Source organism: Macrobrachium nipponense, chromosome 31 (genome assembly GCF_015104395.2).
Source record: "Macrobrachium nipponense isolate FS-2020 chromosome 31, ASM1510439v2, whole genome shotgun sequence".
Lineage (NCBI taxonomy): Eukaryota > Metazoa > Arthropoda > Malacostraca > Decapoda > Palaemonidae > Macrobrachium > Macrobrachium nipponense.
In genome coordinates, this window is record NC_061093.1 from 15,715,850 (window position 1) to 15,731,933 (window position 16,084).

The following is a 16,084-nucleotide window of genomic DNA, read 5'->3' on the forward strand; positions in this document are numbered from 1 at the left end:
AGCTAGCCCTATTTTCCTTATGGTTATGTAAATATGATCCTTTTTATGGATTGGTATGATTTGTATTCTGTGTGATATGAAGTTCAAAGTGCGGTGTGATAAGGTTAGCGGTGCCATCAATGAAAGCACACTTAACATGCTCCTCGGACTGGTCAACATAACTAGTACGTCTGCCGCATTATGACAGTAGACCTAATAAGCTCAACAGTCATGACAACATTTTCAAAGTAGGAATATGAATTACAACCAGTTTTCTTTGAATGTTGAAGTTTAGGCTGTGTTTAAGCTGCCTGTATGTTGCAAAATGTTTCATAGGCCTAAAGAAATAATCTAAGCCTTCTGAAATGTAATCTGTTACAAATGAATTTATTTGTAGAGATTACCTGTTCTTTGAGGAATACGAAAGAATATGAATTACAACCAGTTTTCTTTGAATGTTGAAGTTTTAGACTGTGTTTAAGCTGGCTGTATGTTGCAAAAAGATTTATAGGCCTAATAAATATTCTAAGCCTTCTGAAATGTAATCTGTTACTCATGTTTTTATTTGCAAAGATTACCTGTTCTTTGAGTAATAAAAGATGCTGATGATTTTGATTATATGGATTAGATGGCTATTAATCGAAATATCAAAAGTATTAATATCAAGGCGTATGGAACACTTGTTTTTCAACTGGTTTAAAATATTATTTTCTTAAAAGTCCTTCTCGCTTTTGGTGCACAATTTCTTCTTTCATAAGGTAACTTGAAGTGTATGAATGTGTAGATAACCTCATTTTGCTCTCTGGCCAGCAATTGTTAATAGATGTGACTGTTAAGTGTAAAGTAAAGAAATCTAACACCTAGGCCTAGGAACAATATCTTGGCTTTGACAAAAGAATAATTGCATAGGTGAAAATTTGCTAGTATGTCATCATTTTTGAAATATTTAAGAATTATAACAAATAATTATATATGAAAATCATATTCTTCTAACACATATAAAGTAAATTTTGTTCATGAAACTTACCTGTCAGATATATATATAGCTGTATTTTCTGAAGTCTGACAGAATTTTAAAAACTTCCGACACACTCAGTGGTCGGCCAGGTGGTTAGTACCCATTCCCGCCGCTGGGAGGCGGGTATCAGGAACCATTCCCATTTTCTATTCATAATTTTTCTGTCGCTGGTGCTGAAAACACCTGTTTTCAGTACCTCCGTCTTAGGATTTTGGAAACTTCATTGCCGCTAAGTATCCTAATTGTCTTTTGATTTATTTACTTGGATTTGTGGGATTTGTGGCTAGGCATACGCTATCTTATTGATTTGAATTTGATTCATTTTTGCAAAATATCTGATCTAGTTAGGGCTAGTTTAAGTACGGGTTGTCCTGCAAAGATAGGTGTGGCTACTGAAAGCTTCGGTAGATCCGCACTGGTATGTAACGAGGGGTATGGGTCTTGCTTCTTTGTTGAGATTTGTCATGTAAGGAGTGAGACTGTCTATTCTGTAAGGAAGATGTATGATTCGTATGTACAATTAATCAGTAAACATGTAATCCGTAAGGAAGACGTATGATTCGTATGTACGCAATTAATCAGTAACAAAAGTCAGGGTAGTGAACCTGCTAACCTTCCTGTAGACTTTATTTTGCCTAACCCTGTAGTATGGCTACGGGCTATGAATATGTCTACGAGAGGTGCTCGCTCTCCTTCATTGCTGTGAAGGTGCTGACTTACTGTAATTGTTACTCCTAACCCTGCAGTGTTGCCTTCGGGCCCTAAGCAGTGTCTGTAGAGGAATTGCCCTTTCTCTGATACTCTTTCGATTCGTATCTTAGAATCGAAAGTGCTTGCTTTAGAGAGTAAAAGTGAAGTGGCAGAAGTGCAGTGATACCCCGGTTTTGTAGTGGGAGGGTGCGTCAGATCGGCTCGTTTCCCGCCTCTAGGGCCGGACCTCTGCTTGACTCCCAGGACCCAGGGGAGGGAGCATGTCCGAAAAGCCTAAGGAGGGTTAGGACCCCCAACCCCCACCCCCCCCGATCTGGCGTGCCTTTTTTTTTCGGCAGTTTCTGATGAAAAGTCCCCAGATGCCAAAGTGCTGCGCGTGCACGAATCCTGAAAAGATTGCTTCTCGTCCTCCGAAGCGTCCTCCCCCATGCAGGGGTTGGAGCTTTCGGAAAGGACTCGCGCCCACCTCTAAATAGAAGCTTTATAGAAGAGGACGCTTCACGTCCTCTCTCTCTCTCGTTATGCGTTTTCAGTGAGAAGTAAGAAGGCGAACGTCGCCTGAACTCGTGTCCGTTCTTTCCATTTCACCGAGAAATACGTAAAAGAAGTCATAGTAGCAGGAAGCTTTTGAGAGCGGACGCCCGGGACGCTCGGATGGACCTCCAGGTGGCGCGCAAGGGTGCGCCCCGTTTTTTTTTGCCCGGGACCGTGAACCCAGCGAAAGTTCCGTGACGCCTGAGCGCGTTCCAGTGGACGCCGAGCGCGTTGCCAGTGGGGACGCCGAGCGCGCGCCAGTGGACGCCGAGCGTGCACCAGCCGCACGCCAGGTGTGTCGCCTGGCTGAACGTTCTGTTGAACTCTTCAAGCTCTTGTTTCAGATATGGGGCCTAAAGAATGTTTACCTCTACCTCCGGTGATACCTTCTACCTCACCTGCAAAGAATGTGAAGTAGGCAGTGCTTCGGAGGAAGTTTAAAGTGAAAAGACACTTCTTCTTCGAAACCCAGCAAGACATCGGGTTTGTTTCGTGAATTCAAGAGGTCTCTGTCAATTAATATTGCTTTTTTCGCATAGGTGGATGGAGTTAAGGAAAGCTCAAGGGAAGATCTCGTTTGCTCTACCGCAACCTTTGCCATTCGGCCAATAATTTAAGTTGCCACTACCGCAGTCAAGACTTTGCGATAAGGCAGTTTTACGGGTTATGTAAGGCTCGATGTCCTGCACGTCAGGACTCTCGGCAACGTTCAGTGGGATTCTTGCAAAGGCACTCATCAAAAGGACGCTCTTCAGGAAAGCGCAAGACAGGATTTCCTTTGCCATACTGTCAATAAATTTTAAGCTTTAGCAGGCATTAGTTGTGATACGGGAGAGGAAGCTGGTTGGAGAGTTTCTCCTCTTCCCAGGATAATTTTGCAAGCTTTTTTTTTTAGCCCATCTGAAAGGGTTTTTCAGATGATAGATTTTGTTAGTTTCTAGTCGGGACTACGCTTGCCGAATTGAACATCGTCGTTCTACCTGCCGTAAGCCCAGTCTCTTAACAGGATTCTTGCCCCTTCCTCGTTTGAGACTGGGAATCGAAAAAATTTCAAATTGCTTGACTCCCTGGGATTACGTTTTTGTCAATTCAGTGGAACTTTCCCCCATTTGACAAATCATTACTTTCGTTTTGGTCAAGTAAGTTGGGTATCCCTTCATTGACAAAATATCTCTTTGTCCCGTAAATGGGTTAGTTCTCATTGCAAACATCTCATTAACTTGATATTGCGTAAGCGAATAAGCTCTTATTGAACAAGATTCGGAAAGAGCTCTCATTCGTCATTCGCAGGACTCGTACAAGAAATAGACTTGTAGACTACGTCAATGAACGCTTATGTACCAGTAACATAAGAAGCTTGAGCTGACTGGCTTCGATTCTCTTAAGTTTTGTTCATGAAACTTGCCTGTCAGATATGTATGTAGCTGTATTTCTGAATTCAGCTATATATATGTCTGCCAGGTAAGTATGAACAAACTTTATTGTGATATAATTTCATATTTTGCCTTGCGTTATTTTACTTCTGGTTGGTTCAAGTCATATACGCTTGCTGTAGTTACCTCTTCGGATGGCAACCGAGAGGTCTATTGTCTATTTTAAGGACATTTAATCGTTACTCCCTGCAGCCTTCCAGGAGTTTTCCGATTTATCTTTTCCGTTGTATGGTAGTGTTCTGACGACACAAACGCATCTATATATTTAGCGTTTTCTGTTTCGCTTAAATATACCAGCTTGAGAGTCTTTCGGCTCAAAAAATAACGGACCTATTTCTTCGTAGAATAGGGTAGCTGGCAACCCAGACATAAAGTTAAGAGACGACGTTCGTAAGCTGCTGGCTGCTGCTGTCACGCTGTGTCTGTCTTCCAGTCCAACCGAGCCAGTAAACAGATCGGGCGCTGTCATGCGCCGTAGGTTACGTCTCTCTCTCCTGCGGATTGACTGACTAACCGTATCTCTGTGCTGGCGGTTACGTCTCTCCTCCGCGGGATTGACTGACTAACTGTAACTCTGCCCTACAATCACGGACTTTAGCCTAACATTGAGGGGATTTCTTACGTGAATGAATAAACGTTGCATTCGTTTTGGCCTTACTATGTTCAACAGAGTTATCTCTTAATCCTTTCGGTGCTCGTTACCGCACGGTATAGAACTACGAGTCTACCGCAACATTGCACTTTTATATGCTCTCTTGCTTAGGCAAAGCGCAGCCTTATTAGGGAAGTAAGCATACTCGGGGAGGGAATGGATGAGCTTGCTGGGGACCATTTCCTTCCTGAAGAAGTTTGTTTCCCCGAATAGACTGCAATTCAGACCACAGTTTTTTCCTACCGGGAAACTGAAATATTATTCAAGATCTAGGAATGATTCTGAACATCTCTCAGTGCGTTTATCACCTGAGGTGATAGAAAGAAGGTGCCGGACATCTGGATAGGGTTTCAGATGTCCTGGATCTTAATCTGAAAGAAGTAAAAGCGATTCGGTAGTCCCTCCAGTCCTCGTAACGAGTTTTGGGAACCAGTGGTCCAGATCAACTCTGATATTCCACAGCTCTCTCATATCTTAAGAAGTATCTTCTCTCGGTCCCTGTTCGAGTTTACGAGAAAGCCTATTATAACAACAGGCGTAGAATGTAACGATCCTCTAGAGGTTCGTTACCGGATTGCAAAAGTTCGTACGAATCGTCTCGATCGACGGCAGCAACTATTGACTTCCGAGTGGAATCTTTCTTTAGAAGTAAGTTGAGAGTTGTGGAGACTTTAGGGACGCCCTTTCATTCTTCTCTTCGATATGTTGAGGACGAAGAGGCTTCTTCTTCTCTGCTCCCTTATTCTCGATCCGGGATCGGTACCATTAAACGCCATCCTATGATATTGAACGGGGATGGATATTTAGTCTCTTTTCCCCTTTTTTCAGTCGCTTAGGAAATGTAATAAGAGGTTTGTTCATGAAACTTACCTGTCAGATATATATATAGCTGTATTTTCTGAAGTCCGACAGAATTTTAAAAACTTCCGACACGCAGTGGTCGGCCAGGTGGTTAGTACCCATTCCCGCCGCTGGGAGGCGGGTATCAGGAACCATTCCCATTTTCTATTCATAATTTTTCTGTCGCTGGTGCTGAAAACACCTGTTTTCAGTACCTCCGTCTTAGGATTTTGGAAACTTCATTGCCGCTAAGTATCCTAATTGTCTTTTGATTTATTTACTTGGATTTGTGGGATTTGTGGCTAGGCATACGCTATCTTAAATTGATTTGAATTTGATTCATTTTTGCATAAAATATCTGAATCTAGTTAGGCTAGTTTCAGACGGGGTTGTCTGCAAAGATAGGGTGTGGCTACCGAAAGCTTCGGTAGATCCGCACTTTGGGTATGTTACGAGGGGTATGGGTCTTGCTTCATTGTTGAGATTTGTCATGTAAGGATGTGAGACTTTGTCTATTCCGTAAGGAAGACGTATGATTCGTATGTACGCAATTAATCAGTAAACATGTCTAATTCCGTAAGGAAGACGTATGATTCGTATGTACGCAATTAATCAGTAACAAAAGTCAGGGTAGTGAACCTGCTAACCTTCCTGTAGACTTTATTTTGCCTAACCCTGTAGTATGGCCTACGGGCTATGAATATGTCTACGAGAGGTGCTTGCTCTCCTTCATTGCTGTGAAGTGCTACTTCTGTAATTGTTACTCCTAACCCTGCAGTGTTGCCTTCGGGCCCTAAGCAGTGTCTGTAGAGGAATTGCCCTTTCTCTGATACTCTTTCGATTCGTATCTTAGAATCGAAAGTGCTTGCTTTAGAGAGTAAAAGTGAAGTGCAGAAGTGCAGTGATACCCCTTGTGTAGTGGAGGGTGCGTCAGATCGGCCTCGTTTCGCCTCTAGGCCGGGACCTCTGCTTGACTCCCAGGACCCGGGGAGGGAGCATGTCGAAAGCCTAAGGAGGGTTACAAGGAACCCCCACCGATCTGGCGTGCCTTCGGCAGTTTCTGAATGAAAATCCCCACCGACTGCCAAAGTGTTGTGCGCGTGCACGAATCCTGAAAGATTGCTTCTCGTCCTCCGAAGCGTCCTCCCCATGCAGGGGTTGGAGCTTTCGGAAGGACTCGCGCCCTCTAAATAGAAGCTTTATAGAAGAGGACGCTTCACGTCCTCTCTCTCTCTCTCGTTATGCGTTTCAGTGAGAACCGAGCCAGTAACAGATCGGGCGCTGTCATGCGCGGTAGGTTACGTCTCTCTCTCCTGCGGGATTGACTGACTAACCGTATCTCTGTGCTGGCGGTTACGTCTCTCCTGCGGGATTGACTGAATAAATTTCTTACGTGAATGAATAAACGTTGCATTCGTTTTGCCTTACTATGTTCAACAGAGTTATCTCTTAATCCTTTCGGTGCTCGTTACCGCACGGTATAGAACTACGAGTCTACCGCAACATTGCACTTTTATATGCTCTCCTGCTTAGGCAAAGCGCAGCCTTATTAGGGAAGTAAGCATACTCGGGGAGGGAATGGATGAGCTTGCTGGGGACCATTTCCTTCCTGAAGAAGTTTGTTTCCCCGAATAGACTGCAATTCAGACCACAGTTTTTTTTTTTTCCTACCGGGAAACTGAAATATTATTCAAGATCTAGGAATGATTCTGAACATCTCTCAGTGCGTTTATCACCTGAGGTGATAGAAAGAAGGTGCCGGACATCTGGATAGGGTTTCAGATGTCCTGGATCTTAATCTGAAAGAATAAAAGCGATTCGGTAGTCCCTCCAGTCCTCGTAACGAGTTTTGGGAACCAGTGGTCCAGATCAACTCTGATATTCCACAGCTCTCTCATATCTTAAGAAGTATCTTCTCTCGGTCCCTGTTCGAGTTTACGAGAAAGCCTATTATAACAACAGGCGTAGAATGTAACGATCCTCTAGAGGTTCGTTACAGGATTGCAAAAGTCTGTACGAATCGTCTAGATCGACGGCAGCAACTATTGACTTCCGAGTGGAATCTTTCTTTAGAAGTAAGTTGAGAGTTGTGGAGACTTTAGGGACGCCCTTTCATTCTTCTCTTCGATATGTTGAGGACGAAGAGGCTTCTTCTTTTCTGCTCCCTTATTCTCGATCCGGGATCGGTACCATTAAACGCCATCCTATGATATTGAACGGGAATGGATATTTAGTCTCTTTTCCCCTTTTTTCAATCGCTTAGGAAATGTAATAAGAGGATTTATGACGTCACAGGGAGCGACAATGACGCTGATCGCCCCATGTTGGCCTTCAGGATCCTGGATTCACAGAGGTCACATACTTCCTAGTTCACTTTCCAAGGACCTTTTCCGAGAGAGTCGGTCTACTCTAACTCGAAAGGTACCTATAACCTCTCCGCTCTGAGTCTGACTACGTTCAGGCTATCGAGGTGTTGACAGGAATAAGATTACCGTCTTCCATTTCCGTCTGAAGAATGGGATAAGCTGGCAGTCACAACTATTAAAGAATACGCAAATATGTTGTTGACGGCCTTTGGGCTCAGAGATTAGCGTCTGTCAAACAACAAAGCCCTTCACGATCTTTGAGTTCTGTGGAATCTCGAACCTCGCTCATCATCTACTTTTTGTCTCACCTGTTTTCTCGGAGTCAGACACTCGTGCGAGATCAGGCGACATATAGTAGCCCTGAGTTTCTTGTTGACGAAGTCGGTTGCGTTCATACACCCCCGATGATCGTGTAACATGAGACCAGGTTGGACTGTCAGGCATTCTTCCTTCGGGACTGAATCGCCTTTTTGCTCCTCGCTCCTTTCTCCTGGCACCAGAAGCTCGAGTCAGGAGTTGATTCGCTGACGACGTTGGGTTGCGTTGATACACCCCCAAGGTTTGCTTAGATTGAATCGCCCAGGCAGTCCAGACACTCATCCTTCAGCGAAGAATAGTGCCTTATGGTCTTCAGGGTACAGACTTGCTGTCCTTGATTCGTCTGACTGGTCAACTGGTCGGTCACCTGACTTTAGTACAGACGGACTGACTGTGCATGTCCAGATCGAAGCTTTCAATATGGAACTTAGACGTAGTCTGAAGTTCTTGATGTCAAAGCATTCGAACCTCTCCTACCTGTTAACTTCTTGCATGTGATCAGGAAGGCCTTCTTCTAACCACCCTAGATACGACAAAGAGGGTTAGTGAGATTTTAAGCCATCGTCACAAGTTTTGGCTTTAGAGAACACAAGGCGGTGTGCTCTCTAACCCTTCCGTTGTGGCCTAAGAATGGTAACCCGTTTTGTCCTTGGGCCAGGAGCTTGGAAGCAAGGATGGCACAAGTTAGTGGGCAGGAGCCAGAGAGAGTCCTGTGCCCTGTCGGGTCTCTCAAGTTTTATCTACATAAAACTCAAGAAAGTCGAAGTCATTCGGGCAATCTGCAGTGTTCCGAAAAAAAGACACAGACTTGCCCATATCGAAGAACAGCCTGGCTTTAGTGTTAAGGATTCTTTCAAAAATGCTCCTTCATTGTGTTTGCACAAAGATTTGAAATCTTTTTATCTGAATGCTCACGAGGTGAGGGCGCGGCCTCGGAAGCATTTCAACAGAGCATGGCAACTCAGCAACATCCTGAGTACCATGTTTTAGCGAAGCAAGTCTGTGTTCACTTCACACTCCCTGCGAGATGTGAAGATGGCATATGAGATCTGCTGCTCGCTAGGGCCATACGTGTCTGCAGACACAATCTTGGGGGCAAGAAGTACCACTCATCCTATCCTGTAGAAAATGGTTAGGAAGAGCTCTTAATTTAGTTGTTGAGTCGCCGACAACGGCGACTTCTTAACTCTTAAGCCTTAGTTAACACACCTTAACTTTGGCTAGGTTGGTCAGGTGGTGATATATATATTTATATATATATATATTTATTTTACTTCTTAGCCCTCATGGTATGGTCAATATGGTCTAGTCACGTCGTGGTCTCGCCCCTGTTGACAGATCATCTGGAGTGCACCAGCTATATAGGTCTCTACCTCGCTGGCAACTCTAGTAGCACAAGCAGACTTACGTGGCAGTAACCACGAAGCCAGCTATGCTAACAGGTGGAACCAAGATGTAAATCATCTGCATGCATTTGTTTCCCAAAATCCTTCTATTCTGTCCCTTCCCACCTCCAAAGGTGGGATTCAGCTATATATATATCTGACAGGTAAGTTTCATGAACAAAATGATATTGTTATGATACAATAAAGTTTGTTCATACTTACCTGGCAGATATATATAATCAAGTACCCACCCACCTCCCCTCAGGGGACAGTGGAAATAAAAATTATGAATAGAAAATGGGAATGGTTCCTGATACCCGCCTCCCAGCGGCGGGAATGGGTACTAACCACCTGGCCGACCACTGCGTGTGTCGGAAGTTTTTAAAATTCTGTCGGACTTCAGAAAATACAGCTATATATATATCTGCCAGGTAAGTATGAACAAACTTTATTGTATCATAACAATATCATGTTTTCAAGATAATTTCATTCTCGCTACTCATTGTAGACCTACTTATGTTACATTGGGTGGTTGTTGCACCGACACTAATGATATGTCACACACACTCCCCGCACACGATATCGGTGGACGCATTCCACTTTTGTATATACATTTTTACATTTTTTTCAGCATTGAGGTGTAAAAGCAATCAAATAGGACTTTAAAATTTTATGCTTGCTTTGGAAGCATTGTTAATGCTATGACAATTTTTTTTTGTTTTTCTTACTTAACATTTGAACTGATGCCTGATGACAACTTTATTTTGGTCAGATGCTTCAGCGATGTATGAACGAAAGTTTTGAAAATGTTTCAAAAGAGTTTTTTCTGAAATTTGCTATATGTGACATTTTCTTACAGATTTGAAATATATGACAAATTTCACTCTTATGAAGCATATTATGACCTTATTGCATTCGATAATCGTGTTTCCGCATTGAAATAATTGATAAATATGGAGCATGCTAGGTTGCCAGTTAGTGAATTTTGAATGAAATCCTATGGAATCAAATCGCATGAGATTTGAGCATCACTGTACTTCTAGACTCCTTAAAAATTCCATGTTTGTCCTGAAGCATCATAAGTCAGAGAAGCAAAACTTGAAAGTTTATAACTGAAGTACGTACATATACACACACTATTTCTTGTATCCTGTACCTAATACACTTTATTTACAGGTATAGTAATGGTTAGGATAAGCATTGAATGGTCCAAATTGTTTTTTGGTCAATTTAGCTTTATTATAAAATTTACTGTGGTGTTTTTGTAGGGCTTGGAACGAATTAGACAATTTACATGTAAAACGTAGTTCTAGATACGAAAAAATCAGGTTACGAAGACCGCTTCGGAATGGATTAATTTCGTAACCTGAGGCACTACTGTGCTTTCAGCTGAGTGATTGGTTGTTTTACCCAGTGGTTCCAGAAAATATACTGTAGAGAGTGTACAGATCTCAAATAAACTTGCTCACAGGAATGAGAAGCTACCAATCTTTTGCTCACCTCTGCCATATCAGGCAGTATAGGGAATTGACGACATGTTTCCCTGTGAAAGCCTTGAAGCTCATACTTTTCCACCTTTCCCCCAAGTATGCTTAGTTTTAGACAAAGTCTTTCACTCTGTAAATGTAATCATGAGCTTGTTAGGTGTTCTTAAGATCATCAGAAATGATATCCAGATTTGCTGAGCCTCACATTGGGCAATCCCAGACTATTTAGTAACTTGGAGAAGTTGCTTCAACAGCTCTAATTCCAATGATTACATACACCAAAATCAGTTTTTAAACTAGTAAATAAGTTTTTTAAACTCACAAAGTGTTGTAGCTTGACAACCTGTTGTAGCTTGAGGTTGTCAAGCTACAACACTTAGAACATGCTATACAGTGACCTCTGGAATTCGTGGGGGATAGGGACCACAACCCCCTGCAAATAGCTTAAATCCGCGAATACTTGACACCCCTCTAAATAAGCTTAAATACCACCACCTGCTCATTTTAGTATTTTAACATGAAAAATGTATTTAGTCTTGAAAATAATATGAAAATACAATAATAAGTGAATATTTCTTTATGAAAAATTCCCCCTATAGGCAAATTTTCAGGGAATAATGTGGATTATGTTCCACAGAGAAATCTGCAAATAGGTGAAGCCACCAATCCAGAACTGCAAATAGGCGTTGGTCGACTGTATTGTTTGTTCAGTGTTTTTTAGTCCTTTTATGTCTATATTTTTTTAATGTCTGTGTAATCTTTTTATGTCTATATTTTTTGTCTATATTTTTTATGTCTGTATTTTTCCAGCTGAAAATGGGAGACAAACATATGGATAGTCAATTGGTTACCCAGGCTGTTAATTATCATGGGCACCAGCTACTGAAGCAGTTGACAGCCGCTCATTTTTCTGAGATCAAGAATCTTGACCTGAAGAATGTTGACTACAAAGTGAGCCAAGCTCGTCTCCCTGAAACTAAGTAAGTAAGACCTCTGCATGGAAATTTGTTGTATTTTGCAGTCTAAAACTTGACATAGGCCAGATGGTGAGTACATATAGTTATGTATGCAGGAAGCTGAAGTGCCTATTCATGTGTTATGTTACATGAGACATGAGTATGTGAGATTGTTTACTCCTCAATTAGCTTCTAAATCTGAGCAAAGCAAAGCTCAGACTTGTGTTAGTTGGTAGGGTGGTTTTTACAGTGTGGGTTTCTGGGTTGCATCCTTCCTCCTTAGGAGTTCATCACTTTTTTCACTGTGTGCTGTTTCTAGTAGCTCACACTTCTGCATGAGTCCTGGAGCTACTTCGGCATCTAGTTTTTCCAGGTTTCTTTTCAGGGGTCTTGGGATTTCAAACTGGCATATCCCATATCCTTTTTATTTCTATTTTCAGGTCTTGATAATTAATCTTTTCTCTCTCTTTCTCTTCTACTCTGGTGTCCCATGGTATTGCGACATCAGTGAGTGATGCTTTCTTCTTGATTTTGTCAATCAACGTCACGTCCAGTCTATTGCCACATATCACCCTATCTGTTCTGATACCATAGTCCCAGAGGATCTTTGCTTGATCGTTTTCTATCACTCCTTCAGGTTTTTGTTGGTACCACTTATTACTTCAATATAGCTGATGTTTCTTGCACAGGCTCCAGTGGAGGGCTTTTGCTACTGAATTGTGCCTCTTATTGTACTGGTTCTGTTCAAGTGCTGGACCTTTGCTTGCTATCTAGTTTATGGTCTCGTTTTTCATAATACACTTCCTGCATATAGGTGAGATGTTATTCCCATCTATCGTTCTTTAGACATTTCTGGTTCTTAGGGCCTGGCCTTGTGCCACAGTTAGCATTCCTTCTGTTTCCTTCTTGAGTTCTCCCCTCTGTAGCAATTGCCATTTTTATACATTTAACTTACCTGTCAGATATGAGGGCCCCAGAACCAGAAAGTCGTATATGCCACTTCCACGGATTTGGAGTTATGCATACTGGTAGATTTGACAACCTTTTCTCTGTGTATTTGAGGCATTTCTAGGCCATTCCACCATTTACATACGGTCGAAATTCCTACTGGGACAGTCGGGATTATCGATTTTAGCTACAGGAAAGAACATGACTTCGAGCGGTGCTGGCAGCCGCTCGGACGCTTCATGAGGACCAGATAGACGCATATCACTAGCGCTGATTAAGCCAATGAGAGCGCGCATCACTTTGCGGGTAGCGAATTCTAGGCCAATGAGCGTTTTTCCCCATAAGGCGCGTGTAAGCATCGACCAATCACCGCGCAGCTTACAATCTCCCGCCAATGTTTACATCTCACTTCAGTGATCATAGCGGAAGATTTAATTTACGATTATCCGTTGTGTTGTGCTGTTATTTTGTCTAAATTACTCTTTATTTGAGTACATTATGTCTTCCTCTGGCAGTGATAGTGAGCATAGTGATGTCGTGCAACATTTTTTTCATTATTAGAATAGTAATAATAGTCGTAGTACTTGTAGTAGTAGTAGTAGTAGTGGATGAGGGTCACAGCTGGTAGCGATGTTTGGAGCTAACAGACTGCAATCTGATCGAGTTAAGTCCCCTTCACATTGCAGCTTCTATTAAAGGATGGGGGCCCTAGTAGTAGTAGTAGTAGTAGTAAAAAAAAATTATTATGATAATATTATTATTGTGTATTATTGATGGTTAAACATCATAGTGATTCAAGGTTATCATCGTCAACATCATTATTAAACCATCATAATATTATTTCTATCATTATTATTATTATCATTATTATTATTATTATTATCATTATTATTATGACAATAGTATTACTATTCTATTATAGTATTTTCTTGTGATTGATTATAAGTATCGATGTATTATGATGATGAAAGGTTATCATCATCAGTGTCATTATTAGTACTAATATTATTGTACTATCATCATTATTATTATTACTATTATTATCATCATTATCATTATTATTATTATTATTATAATTCCCATTGTTATTATTATTACTATTATTATTATCATTATTATCATTAGCAATACTCGGTTTCTTATCACAAAAATGTATCGTCTTTTCAGCACACTATTATTACTTATCAATATTATTATTAATAGTATTATTATCATTATTATTACCAGTATTATTACTATTACTCTTATTAATATCATCATCATTATTACAGCAATACGATAACACTTTATTATCGTTTAACACATTCAATTATGGTTTAAGTGCTTGTTATGACTCAAATATTTAAAAAAAATGTGAGTTTGGCAGACATTTTGAATGCTAGCGCGCAAGCGCACCCAACAATTTTTTTCAAATTTTCACAAAAAACTTATAAAGAGTATAGCTTTCATATGAAACTAAGTTTAAATCGATATCTTTCTTAGAAGCAGAGTAATGAATGATAAACTTTGAGGCCAATTTACTCATTTTTTAAAAAGTGGCATATACGACTCTCTGGTTCTGAGGCCCTCATATATACTTAGCTATTTGACTCCGTCGTCCGACAGAAATTCGAATTTCGCGCACACGCTACCTGTAGGTCAGGTGATCTACTTACCTGCCGCTGGGTGGCAGGACTAGGAACCATCCCCATGTTCTATCATATTTTTTCTGTCGGCCATACTGGCAACATCGTTGTGGGTATCTCCGGCTGGATTCGTATTTTGCATCGCAATTGATCTTTGTTTGGACTTCTCGGTGACGTATTTGCATTGATTGTACTGGCATACGCAATTGTGGACCGTTTTTGGAATTTGATTTGGATTGTTCAACATGATGTCTGATTCTGGAAATGTGGTGAGAATGTGTGTGAATGCGGGTTGTAAAGTTAGGATGCCGAAGGCATCAATTGATCCTCATACTATTTGCAGGAAATGCAGGATGTATGAATGTTCTTTTGGTAATACTTGTAATGAATGCAAGGATTTGAGTGAGGAAGAATGGAAATCTCTAACCTCATACGTGAAGAAGTTAGAAAGAAACAGGGTGAGGAGGTCTTCTTCCAAACCTTTATCTAGTTCTAGCGGGGTTATTAGTAATAATATACCCTCTTCTCCTTTTACTGCCCCATCTAATGTACCTGCTCCTTTATTAGAACACACAGATTCGGCATCTGAGATAGCGAATCTTAAAGCCGCTCTTTCGGAAAATGGAAACCAAAATGGCGGCCTATGAAGGTAAGCAGTGGTAATTATAGTGCTGTGGATAGTGATATAAGTGTCTCAGTGCAGTGGAGGGGGTGTCTGATTGTCTTCACAACGCTCCCAGGCCTAGACCTCTTTCAAGCTCCCAAGCCCAGAGGAGAAGGAATGTCGAAAGCCGTAAGGAGGTTGTGGAGGATCCCCAACAGTCAGACGTCCCTTCGGCATTTTCTGTATCGCCACAGAATGCCAGAGAACGTTACAGAAAAAGCGTTCTGCGTGAGTGTTTCTCCTCCTCGGAGAATTCCTCACCTAAAAGAGAGTGGAGATCGGCGGATCTTTCTCGCCCCCTTAAGAGACGTTTGGATGAACCCAGGATTACTTCTAGTCCTGAGCGTTTTCTAGAGAGGACCATCCAGTAATTAAACAACGACCGGGTAGACAATAATGAAGAGACTAAAAGAATCCTTCGCACTATGCAGGATTCCATCACTTCTCTTGTGGGAGTTCTGTATAAAGACTCTCCCAGAAGGAAAGACGATTTCCTGCCTATTAAGAAGTCTAGGCTATCGAGGGTTCAGACTCGCCATAGTATTTTGTCTTCCTCTGATTTGGAATCAGATTCATCAGCCTTGCATAGGCCGAGCAGGATCCGTTCTCCTGTCAAACGCAAGCACGAGACGCCAGACAAGAGCGTCGAGTTTGCGAGACGTGAAACGTCAGCCAGGCGCGAGCGTCAAGATAGGCGCGTCATGCCATCCAGAAGCAGGACGCCTCCCAGGAACGAGGATCCAGGCAAGAGCCAGGACGCTACGAGGCGCGAGACGTCAACAAAAAGCAGGACACCTCTCAGGAGAGAGTCGTCAGGCAAGCGTCAGGACGCTCCAAAGCGGTTGACGCCAGCCAGAAGCATGACGCCTCCCAGGAGCGAGGTGCGAGGCAAGAGCCAGGACGCTTCGAGGCGCGAGATGTCAACAAGAAGCAGGACGCCTCTCAGGAGAGAGTCGTCAGGCAAGCGCGAGGACGCTCCTAAGCGGTTGACGCCAGCAAGAAGCAGGACGCCTCCCACGGGAGCGGCTTCTCCTGATAGAGAATCGGTTAGGAAAGAGCGATCTCCTTCTAACCTGGAACTGGAAGAGATTTCTGAGGAAGAAGTTCAACTAACGAGGGACTTTCCAATTATAAAGTTTTAGCCTCGTTACTTCTAGAGGAGTTTGCG

At 42.1% G+C, this 16,084-nt stretch overlaps 1 protein-coding gene across 3 annotated transcripts in view; it reads left to right on the forward strand.

Annotated features, from left to right (window-relative positions):
* LOC135206645 (tetratricopeptide repeat protein 14-like) overlaps positions 1-16,084 on the forward strand; it is a 273,980-nt gene that overhangs the window by 24,003 nt on the left and 233,893 nt on the right. For all 3 annotated transcript variants that reach the window (XM_064237996.1, XM_064237998.1, XM_064237997.1), the window contains exon 2: positions 11,534-11,703. In XM_064237996.1, coding sequence (XP_064094066.1) covers positions 11,540-11,703 — 164 coding nt within the window. In that variant the 5' untranslated portion in view covers positions 11,534-11,539. The remainder of the gene's footprint in view (positions 1-11,533; positions 11,704-16,084) is intronic.